The 25966-nt window shown below is 40.8% G+C and overlaps 1 protein-coding gene across 1 annotated transcript in view; it reads left to right on the top strand.

Moving 5' to 3' along the window:
• Positions 1-17066: 17066 nt before the first annotated feature.
• EEIG2 (EEIG family member 2) overlaps positions 17067-25966 on the top strand; it is a gene marked incomplete at both ends in the record, with an annotated part of 48387 nt that continues 39487 nt past the window's right edge. The window contains one exon of the mRNA XM_084243362.1: positions 17067-17203. Coding sequence (XP_084099488.1) covers positions 17067-17203 — 137 coding nt within the window. The remainder of the gene's footprint in view (positions 17204-25966) is intronic.

Genomic DNA, 25966 nt, shown 5'->3' on the forward strand with positions numbered 1-25966 from the left:
GTCTGTTGATATAATTACTGTCATTATTACAGAATACAGATGTGCAATGTTTAAAATTGAGAAGGCAGAGGAAAGAGCCATTTTTCACGTTATAAAATAATTTTAAAAATCATAACCAATAAAGATATACTGGGATTGAGGGTGAGGGGAAGCAAATATTGTTTAAAAATAAAAAATAAAATAAAATAAAAAAAGATATACTGGGATTAACAAAGCATGGCCTAACTACAGGAGAGATAGGAAGTAGCAGAGAAATTTAGACTCAAATTCTTAGAAATCTCTGCCAATTAATGATAAATCAGAAATGAAAGAAAAGGAATTATGAAAATATAACATAGCTAGTCAGATTTGATTAACAACAGCCAAAAAAATCAGGCTACATGTAATTTGTCCAGCACACATCTACAGTGTTAGCCAAAGTACATCTGTATTCTTCAAGAGCAAATGCCATTCTTGACTAGCAAAGACAGATGGGACCTCTTTCCTCCTACCCTTGCCCATTCTATACCACATAACAGCTATACCCTATTCACTAACAACTCATGTGGTAGGGGAGCATCATCGGTCTTGCTCCAGCTCAGGACTATTATATTACTGCAAGATCATTATATTTGCCTCCCCCAACCCCAAGAAAAGGGTTCCACAAATAGCACTGCTTAATTAGCTAAGATAATGTTGAGACAGGGCAAGCTAGGGTTATTAGGCAGTTTTAGGGACAGTGCAGGAGGGGACCTCTGAAGAATTTAGGGAGGCTTCAGAGATAAGGACAACCAAAGAAATATAACCAATTCCATTAGGAAAACAAACACCCCAGGACCACGAATAATATTAATACTGTTAATGCTAGTCCTGGTTTCCTTCAGGTGGTAAAGGGAGGAGGAGATTGGAGAAATGGAGAGTGGTTTAATTTATGGACACATTAGAAGGGCAGCTGTTTAACTTCAATGCAGGGATGCCCATCCAGAAGACTGGGCCATAAATTTAAAGATGCAACTAATGGGGAAAGAGAAAGCTGTTAGATAAGGAATGTGAAGATCCCCACTCAGTTGCAAATTAAGTGAGACAGCCGAAAACTAACCAATCACAGAGAGACTGGTGAAACTTTAGAATAATGAGGGAAAAAGGTATATATTCCCTGAGACACGACTCCACTTTGGCTTCCTTGCCCCTCCCAGGCCTGGTTGCCTGGTCTGGGAGTCCCACTTTATTTCTGTTCTTTTTCTCCTCAATAAACTTTTTCATCTTCTAAACAAACTGCCTCTTCTCGCTTGCTTGCCTGAGCGTCTGCGAAGTTCCTGCTGCGGCTTCGTGAGACACCAACCCGTGGGGGGTCTAGCAGCTGGGGCTCAGCGCTGCCCTGCAGCCTGGAATCCATTCCTGGCTGGGAGACCAGGCCTGACAATTCCGGCATCAATGTGATAAGAGGTCTGCTCAAAAAGCCAAAAGTTGAAGCAAATCACTGGATAATTCTGAAGTAACTTTTTTTAAGATTTATGCTTATTTATATTTATTTATGCATCAAGAACTGGGGTGTAGGCCAGAGTGCCAGGGAGTGAGAGGATTTACCAGAAACAGAGTGGGGAGCAGAACAGGCAGATCTACTGAAATACGCTGCTGAGGGGAGCAGCAGGTGAGACAGGAGAGGTCTGCTGGGCCATGTGGTTAGCTCCCTGGCGGGGGATCGAACTTTAAATTAGTTGTGCATTTACCTTTTTCTTTTCCTATAGTTCATTGGAGGTAAAATTTTCTTTATCATCCACACTAAATTGTTCTGGTTCTTTACTTCACAGTAGAACCATCCGAGTGAGGTTTTGCTACAGTCACCTTTGGCCAAACTGACTTGCAAGCTTCTAAGCTGCCCTGCTCTTCCCATTCAGCAGTCTCCATCTTCTTGGCTAATATTTTGAAGCACTAGCTAAAGAAAAGAAATAACACTGAGTGTCTTAACATACTCTAAGTCTTGGCCCTCTTCCTCTTCAAACAAAAAAGAAAAATTACCTTTCCTGAAAGGTTTGGATTCTTAATATCTAAAATGACTATTAAAGGTTCCACCAAAAATGTCAGACCTATGCATTGCAATTGTAAAACCACGGATATGGTTAACACAGTTCTAACAGATTTTCCCTATGTACCTATTTAGAAAGAACTCTAGTAAAATAATTGTTAAACCCTTAAAACATTTTTTTATCTGCACCAGTTCTGTAAAACCCCAAATATTCCTTCTTAGAAAGACTATACAAATATAGATTGTGCTTTCCAATGGAGCAATTATATTTGATTGCATTAATCATGATAATGACAGTAATTCTCTATGAGCTATTTATTTGAAACATATTAACCACAGCAGATTTAATCTAGAAAGCCCCTAAATTTCAGTGTTTAAAGAATACGTAAGCTAAAAGCTTAAAATGTCCATTGGTGAATGAGCACTTTTTTGTTGTTAAAGATAATGATCTTTTGTGCTATTTTAGGAATCTCCTTGCCTAAGGATTTTAGAAGCAGTAAAAAATCTATATACCTCAGACACTTGGCTAAACAAGAAGGTCAGCTTAAGGTTACAAGAGGCATTTCTCCAACTCATCAGTCTGAGAAAAAAAAAATATATTTAACAAAGGGAACAACATTGAATATAAGTAGCCTGAGCCCTTGTGTTTTAATAAATATATACAACATATATATATATTTATAGATACAGTGTAAATGTACTTCTTCCTTACCAGAGCATATTTTCTTCATTATTCTTAATCTGTTTCTCTTCCTTCATTCCCTAAATTTGTTGAAAGTACCACCATTCTTTCCATCATAGAGGTTTATAATACTGGAATAAATTTTTTACTATCAGAAAAGTGAAATGAGCTCATGCAATAATTAGCTGGTTTATGAACATCAATAAAAAGAAATATAAAGAGTACAGAAATTCAGAGCTTCAAGGAACTGGAAAAACTGCTCTATACTTCAAAGAGTAGGAATAGGATTGAAAAAACTCTTGAATAACAAGAGGCCATTAAAACTCAGTCTTGCAGTGAACTCAGATTTAGGGTGTGGTCTTCACATTAAGTCTGAGGGCCCTTTAACTTGAGAGAAAGAGAGGGAGGAATTGGGGTTGAAAAGCAGAGAAATTCGGATCCAGAATTGTCTTTAGTAGAGAACTTTGGTGTTGCTGACATATGAAACTGACTGGAAGCAAATATATCAGAACTCTTTCAGTTTTGGGCACTATATTGCTAAAGAAACAATGAGCCTGTATCAAAAACTGTACTCACCTCAAGAAAGTCATGCTTCCCAATGCCCACTTCAAATGTGGTTTTTAGGGGAAAAACTTCCAGAGGACTGAGCCAGTGACCGCAGAGGACAGTGGACAACAGAGCTTCTCACAGAGCTTGAAACAGGATTTAGTCTATGAACTTTCTCAACTTGCCATCACATAGCTTCCTCCAGAACTTTCTGTTTGCAGTGGGCTAATATGTTCCTTTCTCCCCTTCCCCACCTGGAAGTATTTATGCAGTACATTTGCTCTAATATTATATATTGGGTGTGAATGGAAAAAATACCTTATTAGTTCATAGCGTAACCCGTGGCTGAAGCCAAAGACTGTTATAGGTGGTGTCCCCTAAAGGGGGGGTGTTGGTGGGGGGGGGGTGCTGGTGAAGATAGATATCCCCACGGAAAATGCTAAAAAGTATCACATTTTAGGGTGGAGACTCTGATAAGAAATATAGGGGACTGCAGAAGCAGCCCCCAGGATTCAGAGTTGGGGATTCAGCATTTGAGTATTCAGCATTTGGGATTCAGAATTTTCAGATCTTCAGTGATACTGGGGTCAGTGATTTTGAGCCCCACCACACCGATCTTCCAGAAGGTTGGTACGGGCTTCTGAAGGACATGGAGCAGCCCCCAGCAGCCAACCTCATAGAGGAAAAGTTTGGGTTTTGCAAGTAATTGAGCGACTGAAACCGTTCCTGGTTTTGCTGCCATTACAGTCTGGCAGAGAAGGAGAAGACCTGGAGCTGGAGCCAGGCACCTTCCTGAGCTGTTAGTGTGGCCATTTGTCGTGTCGTTTAGCTGCTACAGCTGCTGCTTTGAGTGTCGCTTTTCTCGTGCTGTGCTGGGGGCATCTCAGCTGCTCCAGTAGCATCTCCTGTTATGTCTTCTGTTGTCTTTGTGAGTCAGAACCTGGCCTGGAGTCTAGCTGCCACATGCTCCAGGCCACAGTGGTGGGAAAGACGCCATCTTAGATACTTTTTGTTTAGGACTTGAAAACACTGGACACTGCTTCAGGTGAGGTAAATGGCCATTTTTTGGTTTCAGTAACTCTTTGTTTTTCCCTGGTTTGTTAAATAAATCCTGTGTTTGTTGCTCCTGGAGCCTGAGGTCTCTTGCAATTGTGCAGTTCCTCGAGATTGTATGCTGGGTGAGAATCCACAGACAGTGACCTGTCCTCTTATCGGGCACTGTCCTTTGTTAGGCTATAGCTCATAGGCCCCTATTGTGTGGGTGTTGGATTGCTATAGCCCTTGGTTCTGGTTTTTGGCCTTTTGGCCTTTTGGGGCTTGTTGGTGGCTCTCTGTTCTCAGAGTTCAGGCAGGTGGATGGCTGTTTCATCCTTTCAGCTGGCCTCCTGCCTTTTTGCCATTTTCTGGCCTTCTTTGCCCCTGTTTCAATATTATAGAAGAATCCCCTGATTTATTCTCCCCACTGACCAGGTCTGTGAGTAAGAAATTAGCATTAATTTTTTGTTGTGATTTTTTTTCTTATTTTTTAAATTGTGGTAAAATATACATAACATAAAATTTACCATCTTAACCATTTTTAAATGTACAATTCATTGATACTAAAGGTACATTAACATTGTTGTGTAACCACCACCATCACCTGTCTATAGAACTTTTCCATCATCCCAAACTGAAACTCCATACACATTAAATAATAACTGCCCACTCCCTCTTCCCCCAGCCCCTGGCCATCACACTCTACTTTCTGTCTCTATGAATCTAACCACTCATATGAATGGAATCATATGGTATTTGTTGATTTGTGAGAGACTTACTTCACGTAAGCATTCAGCGGTTGAGCGCTGGGCTGTGAAGCTGCCCACAGCCTCTGCAGTGCCGGTTCGATCCCTGGCCTCTGGGCGAGGGTCCAACATGGCGCACAGACCTCTCCTGCTGTGCCCGCTGCTCCCCTCAGCAGTGTACTTCGTCAATCTGCCTGCTCTGTTCCCTGCTCTGGCTCTGGTGAATTCTCTCACCCTCCAGCGCTTCTGACTGTTTCCAGTGCTTGTATAAATAAATAAATAAATAAATCTTTCTAAAGTTGCTGAAATTTGGGATGTGTTTGTTCTACCAGTGAGAATTACATACTGTGAACCTGGAACAGAGTAGGCCCTCATTAAACGCTTGCTGTATGAAAGAACATTCAAATATTGTCATTAATTTGAAACATTGGCTTAAGACATTATAGGGTCTTTGATTTATCCACTTATACTGTTTTATGGTCACATAAAGTCATATCTGGTTTTTATGTTTATATACATTTAGGAAATGTTATAATTATAATAATTTAAGTTAACACTGGGAGTCCATGTCATTATTTTCTGTATATCATTAATCTTTGGAAAACACCACTATAATGGGTTGTTTGAAAAGCATATTCTATGACTGTTAAATCAGTTATTTACTTTAATTTTCTGAAGCCTGAAACCAAATTGGATTACCATAATTAAGGATGAGAGGAAAAATAAATAGGCATTTAAATAACATTCCCAGGCAAGCAAAAGCCCTTTTACTTCATATCAACTGAACTACGGCTACAAAAATACACTCCTTTCTTTAATTCTGTGGTTATACAAGGTCTTTATTGATACCCACGTACTGATATTTAATTGTCCTCCATGCTAATCTGCCTGATAGATGAATAAAGACTTAAAAAAAATTACCTCTTGAGGTGCCTACTTTAATTTTTTCTTTAATCACTAGTTCTTTTTTACCTACTTTCAAAATTTTACAGAAATATGACAAATTGCCCTTGTGGTTCTTAAAAACAAACAGTAGGTTGTGCACTTTTCTTTCAAAAACCACAATGTTTATTCACCAACTTCTTTCCAGACAGGATATAACTAGCTCAGCCCTTGTGATGGCCCCACGTGCCCTTAACTGACAGCATTTGGGAGATCCTTAAACACCCATTTTGGTCCTTTCTCTTCTTGATTCCTTCATAGTCTAATGTTAAGACAGCAAGGGGAATGATCACTTACTCCCCGCTTTATCATTATTTCTATCAGGCAAAACTGGATTTCCTTTTTCAAAAATATTGGTGCTCTCAAAAAAAAAAAAACTGAGAAAATCTTTTAAGAATTCAACCAACCTTGAATCCAAAGTATGAAAAAATCTTACTAATTTGTTGATCTGGGTCCAAATTATTTTCATAAATTAGTAAATTTTAAAAATTCCTTAAAGAAACAAATTGAAAAACAACCACTAGGCCAGAATTATTCTATTTTTTTAATTAAATTGGCATAAGACAAGAACACTACAATATTTTGTTTAAAATGAATGTTAAAAATCAGTGTATGTTAACAATCAGTGTATTTTCTCCTTTTACTCCAAAGATAGAACTTACGGATACACTTTTTTACTGGTTATATTTTTTATTTATAAAACATGCAAATTGATCAATTATAATACAAAGATAAAGTAGTATCTATGGCAGCCATAAGACAAAAGCTATACCTTGTATGCTATCACAGACAATTAGGAGTTAATCCCAGTTCTTTGATGGTTTGATTTTGAGCAAATGAGAACTTCCCTGAGCATATTCTGTTCTGCAAAATGATGGAAATCATTTAGACCATCACCAGTTTAAAAAAAAAAAAACTGAATTTTTTTTTCCCAATAGAAATTTCTGCAGTGATGGAAGTGTTTTCTGCTTTATTGGTCACTATATTATCTGTAATCATTATGTGGTTATTGAACACTTGAGATGTGGCTGGTGTGACTATGGAACTGGAATTTTAAATGGTATTTAATTCTAATTAATGTAAAAAGACGCATGTGGCTAATGGCTGTCATATTGGACAGCAGAGGTCTAGACTCACTCTCACACATTCGTTCAGCAAGCATTTGAGTGCCTACAGTTTGCCAAAATCAGGTTAGGTGGGAAATGTAGATCATCACAATGGCTTTGCCTCTAAAGAATTAACGCAGATGAAAGCTAAATAAACACTTGCTATTTCATGTGTTTCAGTAAACAAGATTTTTTTATGTTGCCTAGGTTATAAATATTTTTGTTTCCTTTTCTATGTTCTCTTTTCTTTTTTACTGGTGTCTACAATATCAAGTGCAGTATTTTTCTATGTATTAGGTCATGCCTTCATTTATATAAATTCTTATTTACCTTAAATGCATTTTATTTATTATTTACCTGTTTCCTTTTTTCTATTTTTTAAACATCCTTATTTGTTTTCTCACAATATAGGATTTCCCCTCTCAGGTGTGGTCACCATAGTTTTCCCACCGCCAAAGTGCCCACAGTGCTCCACCACACTCCACCACGTTCTCCTCCCTACCTGTCCTCTGCTTTCCCTCTGCCTCCCTCTCCCTTCCTGGATGTCTCAGATCTATTATCTACTTTCAAGGGTCAGTTTTACAGTTTGTTTTTGTTTGATCCTTTGTTTGGCTTTCCTAGATTCCACATATAAATGAAACCCTATAGTATTTATCTTTCTCCTTCTGGCTCACTTCACTTAGAATAATTCCCTCCAGTTCTACCCATGTTGCCACAAATGGCATGAGTTTATCTTTTTTGATTGCTGAGTAGTATTCCATTGTGTGTAATGTATAGTGTATTCATTATGCATTGTATATAGTGCTACCACAAACATAGGAGTGTAGATTTCCTTTTTTTATACTCTTTGGATAGATACCTAGGAGTAGATTGCTGAGTCTTGTGGTAGATCTATTTTTAGTCTATTGAGGAATCTCCACGCTTCTTTTCCTGGGGGCTGCTTTCCCACCAGCAGCGTCTCTTTTTCTCCACACCCTCTCCAGCACTACTTGTTTCTGTTTTTGTTTTATATTGTTGTTGTTTTTTTTTTTTTCGATATGGGCCATTCTCACAGGTGTGAGGTGGTATTTCACTGTGGTTTTGATTTGCATTTCCCTGATGATAACTGATGATGAGCATTTTTTCATATGTCTGTTGTCCCTCTTCTTGTCTTCTTTGGGTAAGTGCGCGTTTAGCTCTTCTCCAATTTTTTTGAAGGGGTTGTTTGTTTTCTTTTTGTTGAGTTGTATAAGCTCTTTCTATATGTCTTTAATAACGACTCCTTACTAAATATTTACCTGTTTATTCCTTCAGTTGCTTAATAAGCAACAATTCAATTTGAGTTGAATCTTCTCAATGATTTGAGGTTAGGGAAAATAAAACTTGGAGGAAAGCTAGAAAGAAGCATTTATATAACTACCAAAATACTTCAGAGGAGGAAGCAATTGCTTCCAGATGAGACATTAAGAGAAGAGTTTGTGGGAATGTGGCATTGACTTAGACCTTGAGCCTTGAAGGAAACTGCCAAATGCAGAGAAGGAAGAAAGGTCATTTCTGTCTTAAGCCAAAGAATAAAGGCAGGAAAGCGCAAAGATAGGAAGGAGAAGACTGGATTGAAACAAAGGAAAAAATAGCTTTGAAAACCAGTTCAGAAGCCTACATTATGGCCAGCACCCAGTTTTAAATGCTAACTGGGGAGTCTAGACTTTATTTTGTAGCTTGTGAAGCATTTGAGCAAGAGAATGAATAATCAGAGCTGTTCAGCAGGAACATTAATCTGACAGGAGTGTTTGAAATATATCAGGTCAGGAAGAGGCTGTGGGCAGGGAACTGTTAGAAGGCTAGTTATTACAATACTTCAGATAATGGGTTATGAAGCTCTGTATTAGGATTCTAGCAGGAACAGTGGAGAGGAGAGGACTCATAAGAGCTTATTGTGAAGCTATTAGAGTTACATGTGTCCAGTAAACACAACTTGCTGATGTTCTGTTTTCGAACATCTTTGTAGGTGCCTTATTTGCTGCTGCAGTTTTCACAGGCAACTCTTTTTTCTTAATTATGTTCAGGTAGCGATATACAATACCATGTTTTAGGAGTATAGATTCACACCTCTGCAAATGAACATTATGCGCAACACCAGAGACCCAATAATCTTCCACCATTGACAGGCAGCTCCTCTGCCAACTGTATCACCACGGGCTTCCATTTTCCCACCTGTAATAATAATAGCCTTTTGTTATCTATTGCCTGCCCCACTAGTTTTAGATTTTTATAATAGCATGCTATGTCTGTAACAATTTCTATATTAGCTAAGATAATGGCAGCTGTTCTGACAAACATACCTCAAAATGCCACAGTAAAATTGTGGCGTTTTTTCACCTAACAGTTCAGTGTCAGTGTTCTGAGTCACGTGTGGAGAGGGTCAGAGAGTAATCACACGAGCCTAGAGATAATCTCAGGCTTGTCAGGGCTCTGTTATCTCCAACACATAACTTCTAAGGTTTCCCTTGACATCAAAATCCAAACTGCAGATGTCAGAAGAGACAGAGGAACATGTGGGGAATGGTTCTTTGCGCCATGTTTGGAATTGGTGCCAACAGTTCTATTCACACTCCATTAGCCAATGGGATTTAAGTAAAAATGGAGTGTACATATTCCAAGTAATGACCTCAAAGGGAAGGGCCACATGCTTCTTTCTTACATCTTTTCGTTGGCTGGAATTGAGAAATGGTGGCTGGAGATATAGCAGCCATCTTAGATCACAAGTTGAAAATCACATGTTCAGGATGATGGAGCAACACAGCTTGAGTCGCTGATGACCATGGAACTCTCATAATAGCTTTGAATGGTTTGCTTCCTGACTTTATTTAATTAAGAAAGAAATGAGCTTCTGTCACATTTAAGCCACTATTGTTTCGAATTTTATTTGTAGCTGAATATAACTTTAATTTAGATAATTATTCTCTAATTGTTTGGTATGGCTACTCTTTCTTCTGCCCTTCTTTTGGAGACCCCCAATGCTCCCTTCTCATAGTGAGAGTACTACTGTTGAATCTCTGATATAAACAGTGTTAGCACATGTCTGATACCTTTATCAATTTACCCAAGAGGTAAAACACTTAGGGTTGATCCATAAATTGAGATCACAAATTAGGAACATTTATTAAATACTATTAATGCCAAGTGATGGGCTAGATTAGAAGAAAGAGAAGATGATTGGCAAACCATCTTGCATTTCAGGAATTTTCAGTATAGGTGTTGGAACGCATACTTAGATCTACTACTTCAGATGATGAACTTCCAGTCCGTTACGCTAATAGATGCACCTATGAAAAAAAAAAAAAACAAAAACAGGTATAAATGAAATGGAGGTTATCTTCCTGCTGCTGTGGCTACCTGCAAGCAAGGTGTGATGGCATGTTTGCGGCATCCAGACTCCTCACAGAGAGTTCATGGTAGTGGCAGTGGCCGTAGCAACAAGTTTCTTTCTCACTGACAATAATTTTACTGCAGGTGTGGGCAATTGTTCCCCATGTACTGACCCAGTGATCTGGGCTGCTTCAATCTGTGGCTACTACATCTTCACCCAAGGTCTCCTCTATAACTAGTGTGACAGGAAAGAGAAACTCTAAAGAATTGTTCAAAGGTTTTTCATCTCTCATACCAGCAGGGATGCATTACTTCTCCCATTTTATTGGCTAGAATTGGTCAGATGATTCCACTAACTGTAAGGGGATCAGGAAATGTAAATTCCCCATATGCCCATGAAGGAAAGCAGGGCCAGATATTAGTGAACATTGGTAATGTTTACTACAAGTGATGTGACTTTGGCTACAATAGTGTGTAGACTTCTACTCCTCTAGCCTTTCTGTGAATTTCAGAAGCACTGAATGGCCTGAATGATATCCCTTGTTTTTTTTTTTAAATATCTAGAGTGATTTTCGGTTCTTACAGTGAATGCTGACTCAATCAGGTGTGTGCTGGTACCTTTCTGTCCCCTTTTATCTTTCCACACATCAGTGTCCTGCTCTGTGCCCCAGTAGACCATCCTCTATGAACTACATTTTGCAAGCTCCGTGGCCCTCTGACTTTGCTTACTTTTAAATCATGGAAGTATTGACCTCAAACAAACAAACAAAAAAAAAGCACTCAGTCATTTCACCAAGAACATGGATTTAGGGGCCTCCCCGGTGGCACAGCAGTTGAGCACTGGGCTGTGAAGTGCCCGTTCGATTCCCGGCCATCCAGCGAGGGTCCAACAGGGTGCACAGACCTCTCCTGCTGTGCCCGCTGCTCCCCTCAGCAGTGTACTTCGTCAGTCTGCCTGTTCTGCTCCCCGCTCTGGCTCTGGTGAATTCTGTCACCCTCCGTGTTTCTGACTGTTCCCAGTACTTGTATAAATAAATAAATAAATCTTAAAAAAAAAAAAAAAGAACATGGATTTATTTGGAAACAACAAAAAGACAATTTGGTAAGTGTCTCATGGTGAAACTCATGTGTACTCCCCCACTGAAAAGCCAGCACCCCCTATATGTCCTTTAGGGGAAGATCTTTTGGATAACGTTGCCTCCTTCCTTCTGCCGGGACAGGGAAGCAATACCCCTTCCCTTTGGAGATGCAAGGCATGTTGTGCCCTGTAGTTTGCCGCCTGTGCTTTTGTGGACACTCTTCGAGCCTCCCAACTGCATTTAAGCAGGGTTTTTGCATCAAATCTTTTTTTTTTTTAACACAAACTTTTTAAACTCATGTTTCTGAGAGTGGGGAATTGGAGCTTGCCTCTGCTGGTCTTGCTGGTTTCACACATCTGCATCTGTGGCCATTTGCCACACCGACTGTGGACTTGCAAGTCTGAGATAGTCTCAGCTAGAACAATTTTATCTCCTCCACTTGGTCTCATCCTACAGCAGACTGTCCTGAGTCTTTACCCCATGGCTCTGTCAGGGGTCCCAAGAGCAGCACAAGAGAAAGCCCCATTGCACAACCACTTTTCAAGTATCTGTCTTATTTGTTACTGTCCCATTGGTGATCACGAGTCAAGTGATGAAACGTGCAGCCAACCGAAGGGGAAACTACACAAGGGTGTGGATATGAGAAGGCAACTATTGTGACATTTTTATAACCACTCTCTATAGATAGATAAATATAGCTATTCCCTGAACATTCATGGAGATGAAATTTCAAACAGTATTTAAAGGTACAGAAATATTTCTGTATTTCATCCAGTCCCCTCCATCATAATTCTACTCTCCAAAGTGACCACTGTTAACTGTGTTTGTACCTAGTGCTGCATAACTTTTTATCAACTTTCTATTGTATATCAACAATTAAAAAAATAGTATATTGGGGCCTCGCTGATTGCACAAGGGGTTAAGACATAACCTATGAAGCTATCGGTAGCCACTGCAGCACGAGTTCCATCCCCAGCCAGGGAGGAGACCACATGGCACAGCAGACCTCTCCTGACTCACCTGCTGCTCTCCTCAGCAGTGTATTTCAATCTGCCTGTTCTGTTCCCCACTCTGTTTCTGGTGAATCTTCTCACCCCCCCACACACACATACCTCGGGCCTGTACCCGAGTTCTTGTATGAATAAATAAATAAAATCTTAAAAAAATAGTATAGCTATATAAGTACACAACTTAGTCAAATTGTTTAACAGAGTTTGTTACAAACAACAAAAGCCACCTTCATTTTGCTCTCCTCAGAGGCTACTACTTTTAATTCCCTTGGCTGATTCTTTTGAGATTATCTAGATCTATCCATCTGTCTGTCTATATAGAGTGATACATATTTCAATAATACATATTATATAATAAAAGGTATATAACTCAGTAACATGGAAGTTACTATCATGTGTATATAGGTATATACACACAAATATATATTTGTTTCTCAAACTTTTAGTATCTGCTGGTACCGGCAGGAGTTCAGAAAGCAGAAAATAAAAGAAGTCAGGGTATTTATCTCTTTTCCTTTCAACTTCCCACCAGATCTCTTGGTTCTGGAGAGTCCTCTTAAACACTTTGAGGATGATGGCTGATTCTTGCCTGGCCCTTGACTCATACAAGGTGTTTAAATAATCAAATTATGAGTCTAAAAAGACGTACTAGAATTTTTCTACCTTTCTCTAGTTTTACTGCAGTTGGAGAACTTCATGAAATGCAAATCTGAACATGTCATTCCTTTGCTTTTAAACTTCAATGGCTCCCTGCTAAACACATCACCACACCCCACTCTAAGTTGCAGCCAGACTGAATTACTTTCAGTTCCTCCTGCAGCACGTCTCTCTCTTCCTCTGAGCCTCTGCACATGCATGACTTTTCTTCCTGGAAACTGCTTCCCCACCTCCATTCTCATCTTTCAGCCACCAGTTTAAATGTCACTTACTCTAGACAGTTTTCCAGAAACCTACTTATTTTGTTGATATCATATGCTCTATTCTCCATCATACAAAGATAGAACTCAACATTACACTTTACTGCAATTGATTGCTTATTTATCTGTGTCCTCCAATAGATTGTAACATATAGAATATAAGGAAAAGCATCTCAAATCTAGATGCACTTAATGGGCTCTCAGTAAATCTCAGATAGTTCCTGAATGTTAATGAAAAAACATTAATGCTGTTCCTCTAGTTACTCTCCTTTCTCTTGATTCAGGAAAAAAATACTTTTTCATTAACCACTCTTCATTAGTACTTTCTATTTACTTCCCAGGCCATTTTAGTCTTACTTTGCCACCACCTTTTATGGAGACTTCTCTTGTCAAGATTATGGATGAGGGCCTCCCTGGTAGTTCAGGGGTTAAAAACAGCGCTATCAAGGCCATAAAGCTATCCGCAGCCACTGCAGCACCAGTTCCATTCCCAGCCGGCCAGGGAGCTACCCACATGGTGCAGCAGACCTCTCCTGTCTCGCCCGCTGCTCCCCTCAGCAGTGTATTTCAGCAGATCTGCCTGTTTTGCTCCCCACTCTGTCTCTGGTGAATCCTCTCACCACCCCACACCTCTGGCTTATACCCCAGTTATTGTATGCATAAATAAAAATAAACCTTTAAAAAAAAGATTTATGAATGACCTCCTATCAATAGATCTTCAATTCAATAACTTCTTTTCCATCCGAATCCTGCAAGATTGCTCTGCAGTGCTTTCTGGAAATGTTCTCTTTGCTCCCCAGAGATCGAGTCCCCTGGTCTCTTTTTCTTTCTTCAGTCTACCCATTAAATGCGCAAGTAACTCATTTTATTTCCTCTTTGGGCTTCAGCCATCAGGAAATACCCTAATTCCCAAATGCATATTTTCAATCTAAACCTTTTACTGGAGCTAACACTGCCCTTCTCTCCTTGGCTGGCTTGCAGGCAGGTCACATAAAGACTCATATCTCTTCTATTACCAGCCTGCCCTCCTCCTGCTTCCAAAGCTCAAACAATGGAATCAGCATCCATCTAGCAGTCTAGCTTACAAACCCCAAAGTCCTCTTAACTTTTCCTATTACCTATCACCATTGTCTGAATGGGCAACAAGCTCCATCCATTATAAACCACCACCCCCAAATTCTTAAACTCTACCTCTGGGTCTTGGGTTCTACTTCCACCTGGAGAACCTCCCCCCACTTTGTCCCAAGTCCATTCATTCTTTGAATTTCAGAACACTGGTTAACTTCAATTTCTTTCTCCCCTAAATTCTAGGCAGGTTATTTCTTCATTCTGAACACACCTTGAAGCTAGCTATTGTTTCTTAATGACTAGTTCTCATGTATCCTTCACTCCATTATAAAATTCTTGAAGGCAGGCCATTTTGTTTTGTTTTGTTTCGTTTTGCGAGATCACTAGATCTAGCCAAGTGACTAATGTTTGAGGCAATTAAAAATAATTGACTATGAATGAATGCATGAATAAATGATGAACTGGGAAAGAGAATCTCTTCAATTATACCCCTTCAGAGATGATCGCGAAGCAGTTTTTGAGTTAAAAGGCCAATAATTGCGTTTGAAAACACAAACATTATGTAACAGAGCTGACAACATACACTGTAATAACATGTACCTGCCCCCAGAAGGCCGATCATTGTCATGCCCCTGGGGAGATGTCTTACTTTTAAGCTTTTCAGTTCTCAGTGTGGGTAGCCAAATTTTAAAAGGGAAGCTGTTATTTCTAACCCCTCCTGTACTCTTTCTGTCCTAGGTAGCAGGAATTAAAGTATAAATGAGAGAAAACACCTGTGTAGTCTCATTGTGCCTGGTACCAGGTGGCCCCTCAACATGAGGCCGCTGGGGATTTCCCTGCCCTCACCTCATATATGAAGTTGCCTGGATTTAAAGTTGCTAAAGGCAATCACTGTTTTGGGTGATGAGTCTTTCAAGATGATGCTGAGGTTCATGTCGTGTCGGTATATTTTATGGTTTCAGGTCTTATGTCTAGTTTTTTAATCCATTTTGAGTTGGTGTTTGTGCATGGTGTGAGGTAGTAGTCAAGCTTCATTCTTTTGATGTAGCAACCCATTTTTCCCAGCACCATTTATTAAATAAACTTTCTTTGCTCCATTGCATATTCTTTGCTCCTTTGTCAAAGATTAGCTGATGGAGCTGGAAGGGATCATGCTCAGCGAAATAAGCCAGAAAGAAAAAGAAAAATACCAGAGGGTCTCACTCATAGCAGGAATTGAGAAAACCTAAATAAGGGACCAGGAAAAAGACTAATTATAATAAAGTAAAAATCGGCGTCCCTGGTGGCACAAAGGGTTAAGCACCGCACTATGCAGCAATCCACAGCCTCTGCAGCAGGAGTTCGATCCCCCGCCAGGGAGAAACTCACATGCAAATCTCTCCTGCCTTACCCGCTGATCCCCTCAGCGGTATGTTTCAGTCAATCTGCCTGTTCTGTTCCCCCCTGTCTCTGGTGACTCCTCTCACCGCCCTCCCCGCATCTCTGGCCTGTACCCCAGCTCTTGTATGCATAAATAAATAAATCTTTAAAAAACAAAAGTAAAAATCAAAATCAACTAAACTAGAGACACACTGGGTGGGTGGGTGGGTGGGTGTGTGTGTGCGCGTGGGGAGGAGGGATTAGGGTCAAAACAAGGGTGGTGGGAATTGTATGGGGACTATAACCAAGATGAAAATGCATACACTGTGCAAAAATGAAAAAGGATGTAAAAAATATATTTATTAATTAAATAAACAATGATCCTACTGCAAAAGCTGCTAAAGGCAATTTCAGTTTTAGGATTTCGATTTGACGAAAACAACGCCTGGGAGATCCAGGTTAACCCTATTAACCCACGACTCCCAAATCCCAAGGCACAAACACATCACGGGAAGGGGAGGGGGGAGGCAGGCGGAGCGAAAACTGAAAGAAAGGCCGGGAGGAAGCTGCGAAAGGAAGCTCGTCTCCGCTCGGGTTGGTCTTTTTGTAAGCTCGGGGAGGCGCGACGCCCCAACTGCCGTCGTGGGTGGGTGTTTTCGGAGAAGCGCCCGCCCGTCCTGAATCTCCTCGCCGCCCCCCCTCCCCGCGCCCCACAACCCCACAGCCCCTCAGCCCCTCAGCCCCTCAGCCCCTCAGCCCCACAGCCCCTCAGCCCCTCAGCCCCTCAGCCCCTCAGCCCCTCAGCCCCTCAGCCCCACACGCCTCGCTTCCGCCCCGCGGTGCGCTGCCGGCCGCGGCCGCTGGGGGCGCCCCTGAGGCGCGGCGCTGCCCGAGCCGCTCTCCGGCGCGGAGACGGGCGGCGGCGGCGGAGCGCGCGCACCGGGAGGCGCCCCCCGCCAGGCGAGCTGCCGCGCGACCGCTCCCCGCGGGCGGGCGGGCTCCGCGCGGCGGCCGCCGCCGCTCCCTGGCCCGAGCTGCCGCGAGAGGCGGCGGCGGCGGCCCCGGCCGGCCCGCGGCGCCCCCCGGCCGTGCCCCCGCGTGGCGCGCGCGGCCCCCGCCATGGGGCGGGGCGGGCCCGGGGCCCGGCGGAGCTGAAGCGGCGGCGGCCCGCGCGCCCCTCGGGGCCGCCCCCGCGCGCGGCTCGCCGGCGCCTGCCTCTCACGATGATGAAGAAGAAGAAGTTTAAGTTTAAGGTGGACTTCGAGCTCGAGGAGCTCTCCTCGGTGCCCGTCGTGAACGGGGTGCTCTTCTGCAAGATGCGGCTGCTGGACGGCGGCAGCTTCACCGCCGAGTCCCCCAGGTAACGCGCCCCGCGCCCCCCGCGCCCCCCGCTCCGGCGCGGCCACCCCCCACCCTCCACCCCCCGGCGGCGGCTCGTGGGCTCGGCAGCATCTCGGGCTTTTTTTTTTTTTTTTAATATGATTGTACACATTTTATTTCATTTTTTAAGGTTGATTTATTTATACAAGAACTGGGGTACAGACCAGAGATGCGAGGGGTGAGGGGACCCACCAGAGACAGAGTGGGGAGCAGACAGGAGGAATGACTGAAATGCACTGCTGAGGGGAGCAGCGGGCGAGACAGGAGAGGTCTGCCGCGCCGTGTGGGTAGCTCCTTGGTCGGCCGGGACTCGAACCCGCGGTGCAGAGGCTGGGGACAGCCTCACAGCGCTGCGCTCAACCCACCGCCAGCGGCCCCAGCATCTCGGTCTTGACCCATTTGCTCCTGGAGGGCGGCCAGCCTCGTGAGCGCCTTTCTCCAGGGCCCGAGCTGAAGTCAGGCAGGAATTTATTGATCTGCACAAAGTGCTGCGCAAATGGGTTCATTTCTGTTGGGCTTGGCTCCTGCCCTCCCGGTTCCAGATGGTTCCTGGGAGCTGCTCTTTGCTCCTAAATTGTCTAGGAATGGGAACCTCCGCCAGTGGCAGCCGAGGTGTCTGATTTCTCTTAAGACGGTTCCATGTTTGCGAAAGGCAAAGTGGAACTTGAGCTATTGTTGAAACAAAAACAAAATAACCCAAACTGCAGAGTTGTCAGAGAACTCCCGCTACACAGAAGCCTGTGCTTGTCAAAATTGCTTCTCCCTTGTGGGTTGCTCGGGAGCCCGGGCAATTAGGATGTGTCTGGGGTAGGCCTGGGCTTGACTGCAGTCGAGTGATTCCCTGGCAGATGGGGCAGCAGTTGACGCCTCACCAGAGAGCTGTGTCCCCAGTTAGGCCAACACTGATATTCCCCGTCTTGAAGTGGCCACTAATGGGTCTCAGCGTGGAGGACTTAAAACCAGAAGCAGGGCCCAGCCAGGCCCAGCTCTCATTTTGTTTGTTTTTTGGTTTTGTTTTTATTTTATTTTGTATAATTCTTAACATCATTTTTCATTTTTGCACAATGTATGCATTTTCGTTGAACCCTGGGCACACTCAGGGCGAGTCGTTGTGAGGACAGGTAGGGTTCCTTGAAATTCAGAGCTGTTTGAGGGTGAGCAGATTTACTCTAGGGTACGTGTTCCTTAAGACAATAGAAATAAAATATTTTAAAATGAATTTGAAAGTGCTGAGAACAAGGGGGGAAAGTTAATAGTTACTGCTTATTTTGCCTAAATTTGCTGTCCATAGACTTTATTTCTACGCTAAAATACATTGATTTCTATTTCCTTTGATCTGTCATCCCTGTAAATGTAAATGAAATCGTGTCAGTGGGTTGTGGAATGGGCGCCAGAGAATTTTCCACGGTTGCAATATTGAAAGGCCTGGAAACCAGAAAATAGAACTATCTAGTTGGCAAAATCAATGGATGTTGAAACACTATTGAATCTAAAAATTAAATGGTTGGCCTAGGATAGTTTTTAAAATTCGATTGTGTTGACAAAAAGCCACATCTTCTGTAGATATCCAGCTAATTAATTTATACTACCATCATTTTTAATGCATGTGTAAGAGAAAAATGTAACTTACAATGGTGCAACAAATGCTGTACTTGCTTCTTAGGGTGTTGAAAAGCCAAAGCCAGTTCTTGAATGTCTTGTAGGTGCACGTGACAGAGTCTTACCGTTTTGCTGCAGGGTGCCACCCACCCACTCCTGGCAGCTTGACCAGCTCTTTGGGCCAGTGGTGACACCTGGTGGTTAGGGCACTTCCCTGCTGCCCCTGTGGTCCGTCAGGTTACCAGTTATCTGGTGTGGCACAGTCATTTATACAGAAAATAGTACAGGTTGGTCCCTTTAAATATGTTTTTTAACTCTTACAGCAAGCCTGTCGGGCAGGGGTTCCCATTTTATAGATGAACAAACTGATACCTAACTTTCTCGAGATCCCTACATCTAGTAAGTGAAATGCCAAGGTTTTGGTATAGGCTGCCTCATTTCAAACATACCAATGCAGGATGAAGGAGAAAATTGTGTGTGATGCTAAATAAGGAGTTTCTTAATGGTTTTAATTGGAAAGGAGAACACAGAGTATACAGGGTTAAGCTTACCCTTTCTCTTCCAACTGAAATTTGACTTTAATCAAGGTCGGTAACATTAAGAATAGTGTTCCGTATAGCCAAGCAGACAAACAAAAAAACACCTCACATAGCCTGGAGGGAAATGATTCATAATATGGAGCCTCTGCCTTTGAAGTTAAATACAGGTGGCTGGTATAAGGCTAAGAACAAGGGTTTGAAATAAGCCATATGGGAACCTAAATCCTAGCTCCACCTTGGTAAATCTGGGTGGGTTACTTAGCCTCCCAAAGCTTCCATTTGTAAAATAGAAGCAATCACTGGCATATGGAATTGTTGTGAGGACTTCCTCAGATGATGTACCTAAAACATGATGGGACCCAGTTGACATTTAAAGAGAAGACAAGGAGTTTGTGCAAGAGGGTTTGTTTCCTTTAGCTGTTATATGTAATTCCTTTAATCTGACAACTATGAAAGTGTTGATTTGAGAAAGACACTCATTTTTCAAGATAAGAGCCTGAAATACTTAAGTACTTGAACAATTGAAAAAGTACATCAATTTTAATTCTTGGATGTCAGTCTAAGCAGTACAAGTCTAATTAAATGCTAGGTTTTAATTTTTTAAAGGTCACTTTGTCTAGTTCTTATAAGTCAAATATAGTTAACACTCTAACACTTCTCTCTAAAATTAAGAAAAAGGCTTAAAATAGTAGGCTGTAAGTCTACATTAAGTAATATTTTATTAGAGAAAATACATTTTATTAGAGAAAAACCTTAGAGGTACATAGCAAATTAGAAATAAATTTGCTTTAGTTTTTAGTGCCCCAAACTAAAGATGCCGATCATTCATTGTTCACTAAATATTAATTAAGAATGTACTGGATTTGTAGCTGACTACCCAGGGCTATGAGAAGTACAACATGAAGCCCTATAGGGTTTTATCTCTACTTCATGAAATTAGATCATAGATGTATAATTGCTTGACAGTAGGAGGAGACAGTTGATTCAGTGCCTAATCAATCAGTCAGACAATATGTGAATGTTGTTGAAATTCTGAGGGAAAACTTATTTACAACTGCAGCAGTTACTGAAAATCATATTAGACTTAGGCTTGAGGGTGTTGAGAGGATGAATTTGCATGACAAGAAAATGAGGTGGGGGACAGATAGGTAAGTCTGCAGTAAAAGTTGGTGATGGATCAGGAGAGTTGACAGTGAACAGAAGCAAAAAATAAATGTTTCTGAATGCTTTTATAAAGAGTTTGTTTTCCACTGCTCATAGGATAAAATTCAATGTAAGATTATTGCGGTAGGTTGTAATAGGATGAAAGTGGTATTTAAGCTAGCGGTTAATGCTTTTTGGATTCAGGTGGGGATAGATGAGATTTGGGGAGACAAATTAGGAGGCTATTAAAATAACCCACGCAGTATCTAATAAGAACTTGAACTCAGGTTTCTCACGTGACTGATGAAATCATAATACTATCACAAATGTCTTTGTGTCATGGCAGAAGTTAAGAAGTCAGGAAGAATATTTTGTTTTGCTGAGAGTAACAGAGTATGTGGTAGGAGAGGGTAGCAGGAGGTAAGTCATATGCTTAACATACTATGCTGAGGTGACAGTAAGCATGGTGAGCAGTTGTAGACATACTTATTGTGGATTTCTTAGATTTCAGTCTTTTCTGAATAAACCTGCTTACAGAACTTTTCATCTAGAATTTCCTTAAGCAGTTTTGCCTTTTAAAGGTTATAGTGGAAATTAATTTTAGAAGGATTCAATTTGTCCTGGAAAGGTTATCCAATGAAGAGGTTAGAAAAAACAGAAACTAAAAGGTATTTATTTGTAATAAATGTTGCTTAAATGACTGGGATAAAAGTCAGACTTGACATACCATAGTCATAAAAAATTTAGAAGATACATTATATGATTATAGTGATCTAATAAACAGTTATTATCTAATAATACATTCATGAAGGCCTTTCAAAAGAAACAGAATATTGCATCTTTAAATTTTTTCAGAGCACTCTTCTCTTGTAATATCATTTAAATGGCCCTTGAGGGTAATTAAGACTGTTAAAACGGGTTTCATTCCTGGTCTGCTTTAATAAAAGAGTAGAAAGAATATTTTCAGTACTTTTTCGGATACCCAAGTTTGCGTTACTTTGGCCATCTTTTTTAATGCTCATAGCTAAATACTTTTGTATGTTTCACTTGAACTTGTATTAAAAAACCATGTGAATTCAGGGAGTGTCCAGGAAGCTAAAGAGTACATCTGTGTATTGGATCATTTACTTTGTAAACAAGTTGAAGGGATTTCTTTTCTTTGGCCAAAGTACATCTTCATGTTTTCAAGATTTTAATTCACTGCACATTGTGTACTTTTTATTAGTAACTTTTTCCCTTATTGCAAAAATGTGGAAAACTTAGACAATAGAAAAACAAAAAGAACAAAAATTGCATATAAATAAACCTACAAGAGATAATCACTATTAATAATATTTTGCTGTATAACCTTGGAGTCTGTGTATACACACACACACACACACACCCCTATCACACATATATCCTATCATTACACACACTTGTCACATTTTTTTAAACAAAATTGAATTATACTGTATTTTTTTTACTTATTGTAGCTTCATTAAATACTCAATTACAAAATTATTTTTGTTACATGTATACCATTCCATTGTATAGATTTCCATGGTTTTATTGAACCAAATCCCTTTTTGTAATAGCCTTCCCTCTTTGCTTTCTTTTTATAATACTTTCATAAACACACTGCAGTGAACAACCTTATGCCAAATTTTTTATACATTTGTCATCGTTTATTTAGAATTAACACTTAGAAATGGAATTATTGCGTCAAAGGGCATGCAGATTTTTAAGATTTTTTCATAGTCAACGTACTGTTCATTGCATTAAATTGATGATATAAAATGAAAAAAATCACTAAGTAGCAACTATAAAAAGTAAGTGTTACTAGAAAATGCTGTTTGACTGTATATCATTGAATTCTTCTTACCCTGACCAGAAATAGGGTCATCAATTCCATTATTATAATATTTTTATAATTTTTTTAAAGATTTATTTATGCATACAAGAGCTGGGGTACAGGCCAAAGGTGTGAAGGGTGAGAGGATTCACCAGAGACAGAGTGGGGAACAGAACAGCTGGATCTACTGAAATACACTCCTGAGGTGAGCAGCGGGTAAGACAGGAGAGGTCTGCTGCCCCCTGTGGGTAGCTTCCTGGCCCGGGATTGAACTCGTGGTGCAGTGGCTGTGGATAGCTTCATAGGCTGTGTCTTAACCCCTTGCGCCACCAGGGAGGCCCAAGAATGCATGTATTTGAAGAAAGGATTTATTGTAGCTTTGGCAAGGATGACAAATACAGAGATCCCTGTTTTAAATATATGGGGAAGTCGTATTGGGAAGTATATTCTGTTTTGTGTACACAGCTTATAAAGAATTAATGTTTATTTGGGATTCAGCCTTTGAGAGACATTATCAAATAGAGAGATCCAGAGGAGTATATTGAGGTTCTGAGGATTCTTGAATTATGTTAACAATCGAGGTCTGGAGTGGGTCTCAAGATGTCTTTGGGTTAAAAAATGAACTTGTATATATCTATGTTTTACATTGGTGCTTTCATTTAATTCTTACTAAGTCCCTTTTCTAGTGATGTTGCCTCCTGTTGGGTTAGGATATACATCAGGTGCTGTACCACATATGTTAAAAAAAAAAAACTGGCTTAAATGAAATAGTTTATTTATCTTTCATATAAAATCCAAGCTGATGTGGTGGCTCTCTTCTGTCATGTTGTCAAGGGCTCTGACTCTCATTTCTCAGTTATGCCAGATTATAGTTCTCATCTTCAGAGACTAAACTGGCTCGCCCCACATCCCAATTCCAGCCTGTATGATGAAGGAAAGGGGAAGGGTTGTCTCTTGCTCATAGACTAACCAGAACTTAAGCATACAGCCATACCCAGCCCCAAGGAAGGTTAAGAAATAACGTCTTTCTTGGGTGTCCGTATGCCCCACAAAGTTTCTCTAATGATAAAGAGAAGGAAAGGACAGATGTCAGGGGACAAACTAGCCTCTGCCATACCTCTTTATTAGAAAGAAGAATTTTGATTCTCAGAAAAGGAACATCATTTGTTCAATGTCACACATCAATTAAAAAACACCAGAAAGAGGGCCTTCCTGGTGGCACAGGTGGTTGAGTGCCGCACTGTGAAGCTGTCCGCAGCCTCTGCAGCGCAGGTTCAATCCCGGCTGGCCGGGGAGGGTCCCACATGGCGTAGCAGACCTCTTCCGTCTCGCCTGCTGCTCCCCTCAGCAGTGTATTTCTTCAGTCTGCCTGTTCTGTTCCCTACTCTGTCTCTGGTGAATCCTCTCACCCTCCTGCGCTTCTGGCCTGTACCCCAGCTCTTGTATAAATAAATAAATCTTCAAAAAAAAAACACCTGAAAGACTACCCCATAAAGAGGGAATAGACTTAGGTTGAATGCACCGGTGGGATATGTTAAAGAAGGCATGTTTCTATTCATATAACATTAAGAACAATAACCTCTAACATTTAGAAGAACACAATAGTGAATAGGTTGACTCAGTACCTTGTCTGTTTATCAAGAGTGTTATCTGTCTCTAGAAGGACAGGTGACCTAGATGATTCTTAAGACCCTTTCTAGCCCAAGATTTTGTAATCAAGATTTGTTTTATTTCCTAATACTGTTCTTCCTCAACCTTCCATTTTAGCCAAGACTAATAAACTTAAATTAGCAAAATGTGTGTGCATTTTTGTCTTTTTGACCCCCTCTCCTCTTCCCACATTTCCTTCTTTTAGTGGATTCAAATTCCAACCTTTTCTTCAAGATCTAGGTCAAATGTCTCCTCAGCTTTATGCTCATAACCTGCCCCAGCCTACAATCCACCCACTACTTCCCTCTAACACTGATTACACACACTGTACTTAATATATGTTGGTTATTTATTGAATGAATGAAATGTTTTTTCAGTGTACCACTTTGATTTCCCTTCCCACTCATTTCCTATAGTACTTGAATCTGCCAGTCATCTCATCCAATTTTTTCTTTTAATTACTTTTATGAAAAATTCCTATGCAATGTGAAGTTCATAGTAGTAAAAATAAATATGAGAAAAGGAAGAGGAAATGTTTAACTGGTGTTTTATGCGGATCAGGGTCATGGGGGAGGCCTATGGTGATGGGTCTAAGGAGAGGGTCAGAGGAAGTATCACAGAGAATTTCTTAGCAAGGTTTTGGAAAAAGTCTAACTGGAGAAGGACATAGAATGATTAAAAGAACAGTGTACACACTGGCAGCTTGAGATGTGTGTGCATGTAGAAGTGTATTGCCCCTGCTACACAAGGAGGAGAGAGTGGTCATTCCAAAGAGTCTGGACTTTGAGACTGTACGGTCTAAAAAATCAAAAGGAGACTCATGCAAAGTTAATAGGTTGGCTTAGGGCTGAAATTTAAGAGAAATCTCATCTGACAGCTGTAGTTTCTCATTAGCAACCAAGAAAGGTGGAATAAGAGACGTGGATAATGACAAAATCAGAAAAGTTTCTACAAGTAATAGGAGAGAATGCTGACTAGTGGTAACCTATAAAGAGCCAACTACAATTTAAAACATGAATTTTAGTGATAGCAAGTTGCATGTTTATGCATTTTCTCTAACAGCTTTATAGGTTTGAGATAGGAGGAAATGGATGGTAGGATTGATTCAAGTTGAGAAGTTTGTAGATAAATGGACAGGCTAAGGCAGCAAAGGAAGAAAGAGTGCTGAAAAGAAAACTATTTAAAGAATCAGTCATGTGGTCCATACTTCATAAGGAGAGAAATTAGGCCAGGAAGATAAATCATAAACTATAGACTGGTTAGAAGATGGAGGCCTCCATGACTGTAAAGGAAGGTGCATATGGAAGGAATGAGTCTTGATGGAGTTAGTAGCAAATTTGATTGGTTTGTTATGTGCTCAGAAAGTTGGACATTAAAATTTGAGATTCCTTCAGGTTAGCAGTCTGGAGAGTTAGCAAAATACAGGATGTGTGTGTTACCATAGTGGTGTGCAGATAGGTAGAGGACAAAGAATTTTGGGTCTAGGCTGTTACATTATTTGCATGGGGTTAAAATAGCCAGTATGATTGCAGGTGTTACAGTGAAGAAAAAAATCAAAAGTCATTTGTGACATTAACTAGCAAGGGATGACATAGCCAGATAGTGTGTGCCTCTGGCTTTTAAACCTCAAACTTGAAAATAGAAGTTACAGCTTACAAGTGGTGTTGAGGCATTAATAAAATGCTAACACTATCTCTTGAAGAAGATGGGAGTGGAAGAAAGCACTATGTACCCTACAGGGCCTCAACAATAGTGTCCTCATGCCAGGTGTTGGTTAGACAATGGGTAGGACAGTAAGTGAAGAAGTTGAGAATGTACATTTGTTTAACCCCTGGAACCAGGGTTTCAGGTGATATGGTAGAATGGGTTGGGAAAGAGTTTAGCAACAGGAGAATGAATCAGAGTGAAGACTGAAACAATAGGACAAAGCAGATTAGGGATTTAAGGAAAACAGATGACCAGGACTTGCATTTTAGTC

The sequence above is a fragment of the Talpa europaea genome (assembly GCF_964194135.1).
Source record: "Talpa europaea genome assembly, chromosome: 9".
Lineage (NCBI taxonomy): Eukaryota > Metazoa > Chordata > Mammalia > Eulipotyphla > Talpidae > Talpa > Talpa europaea.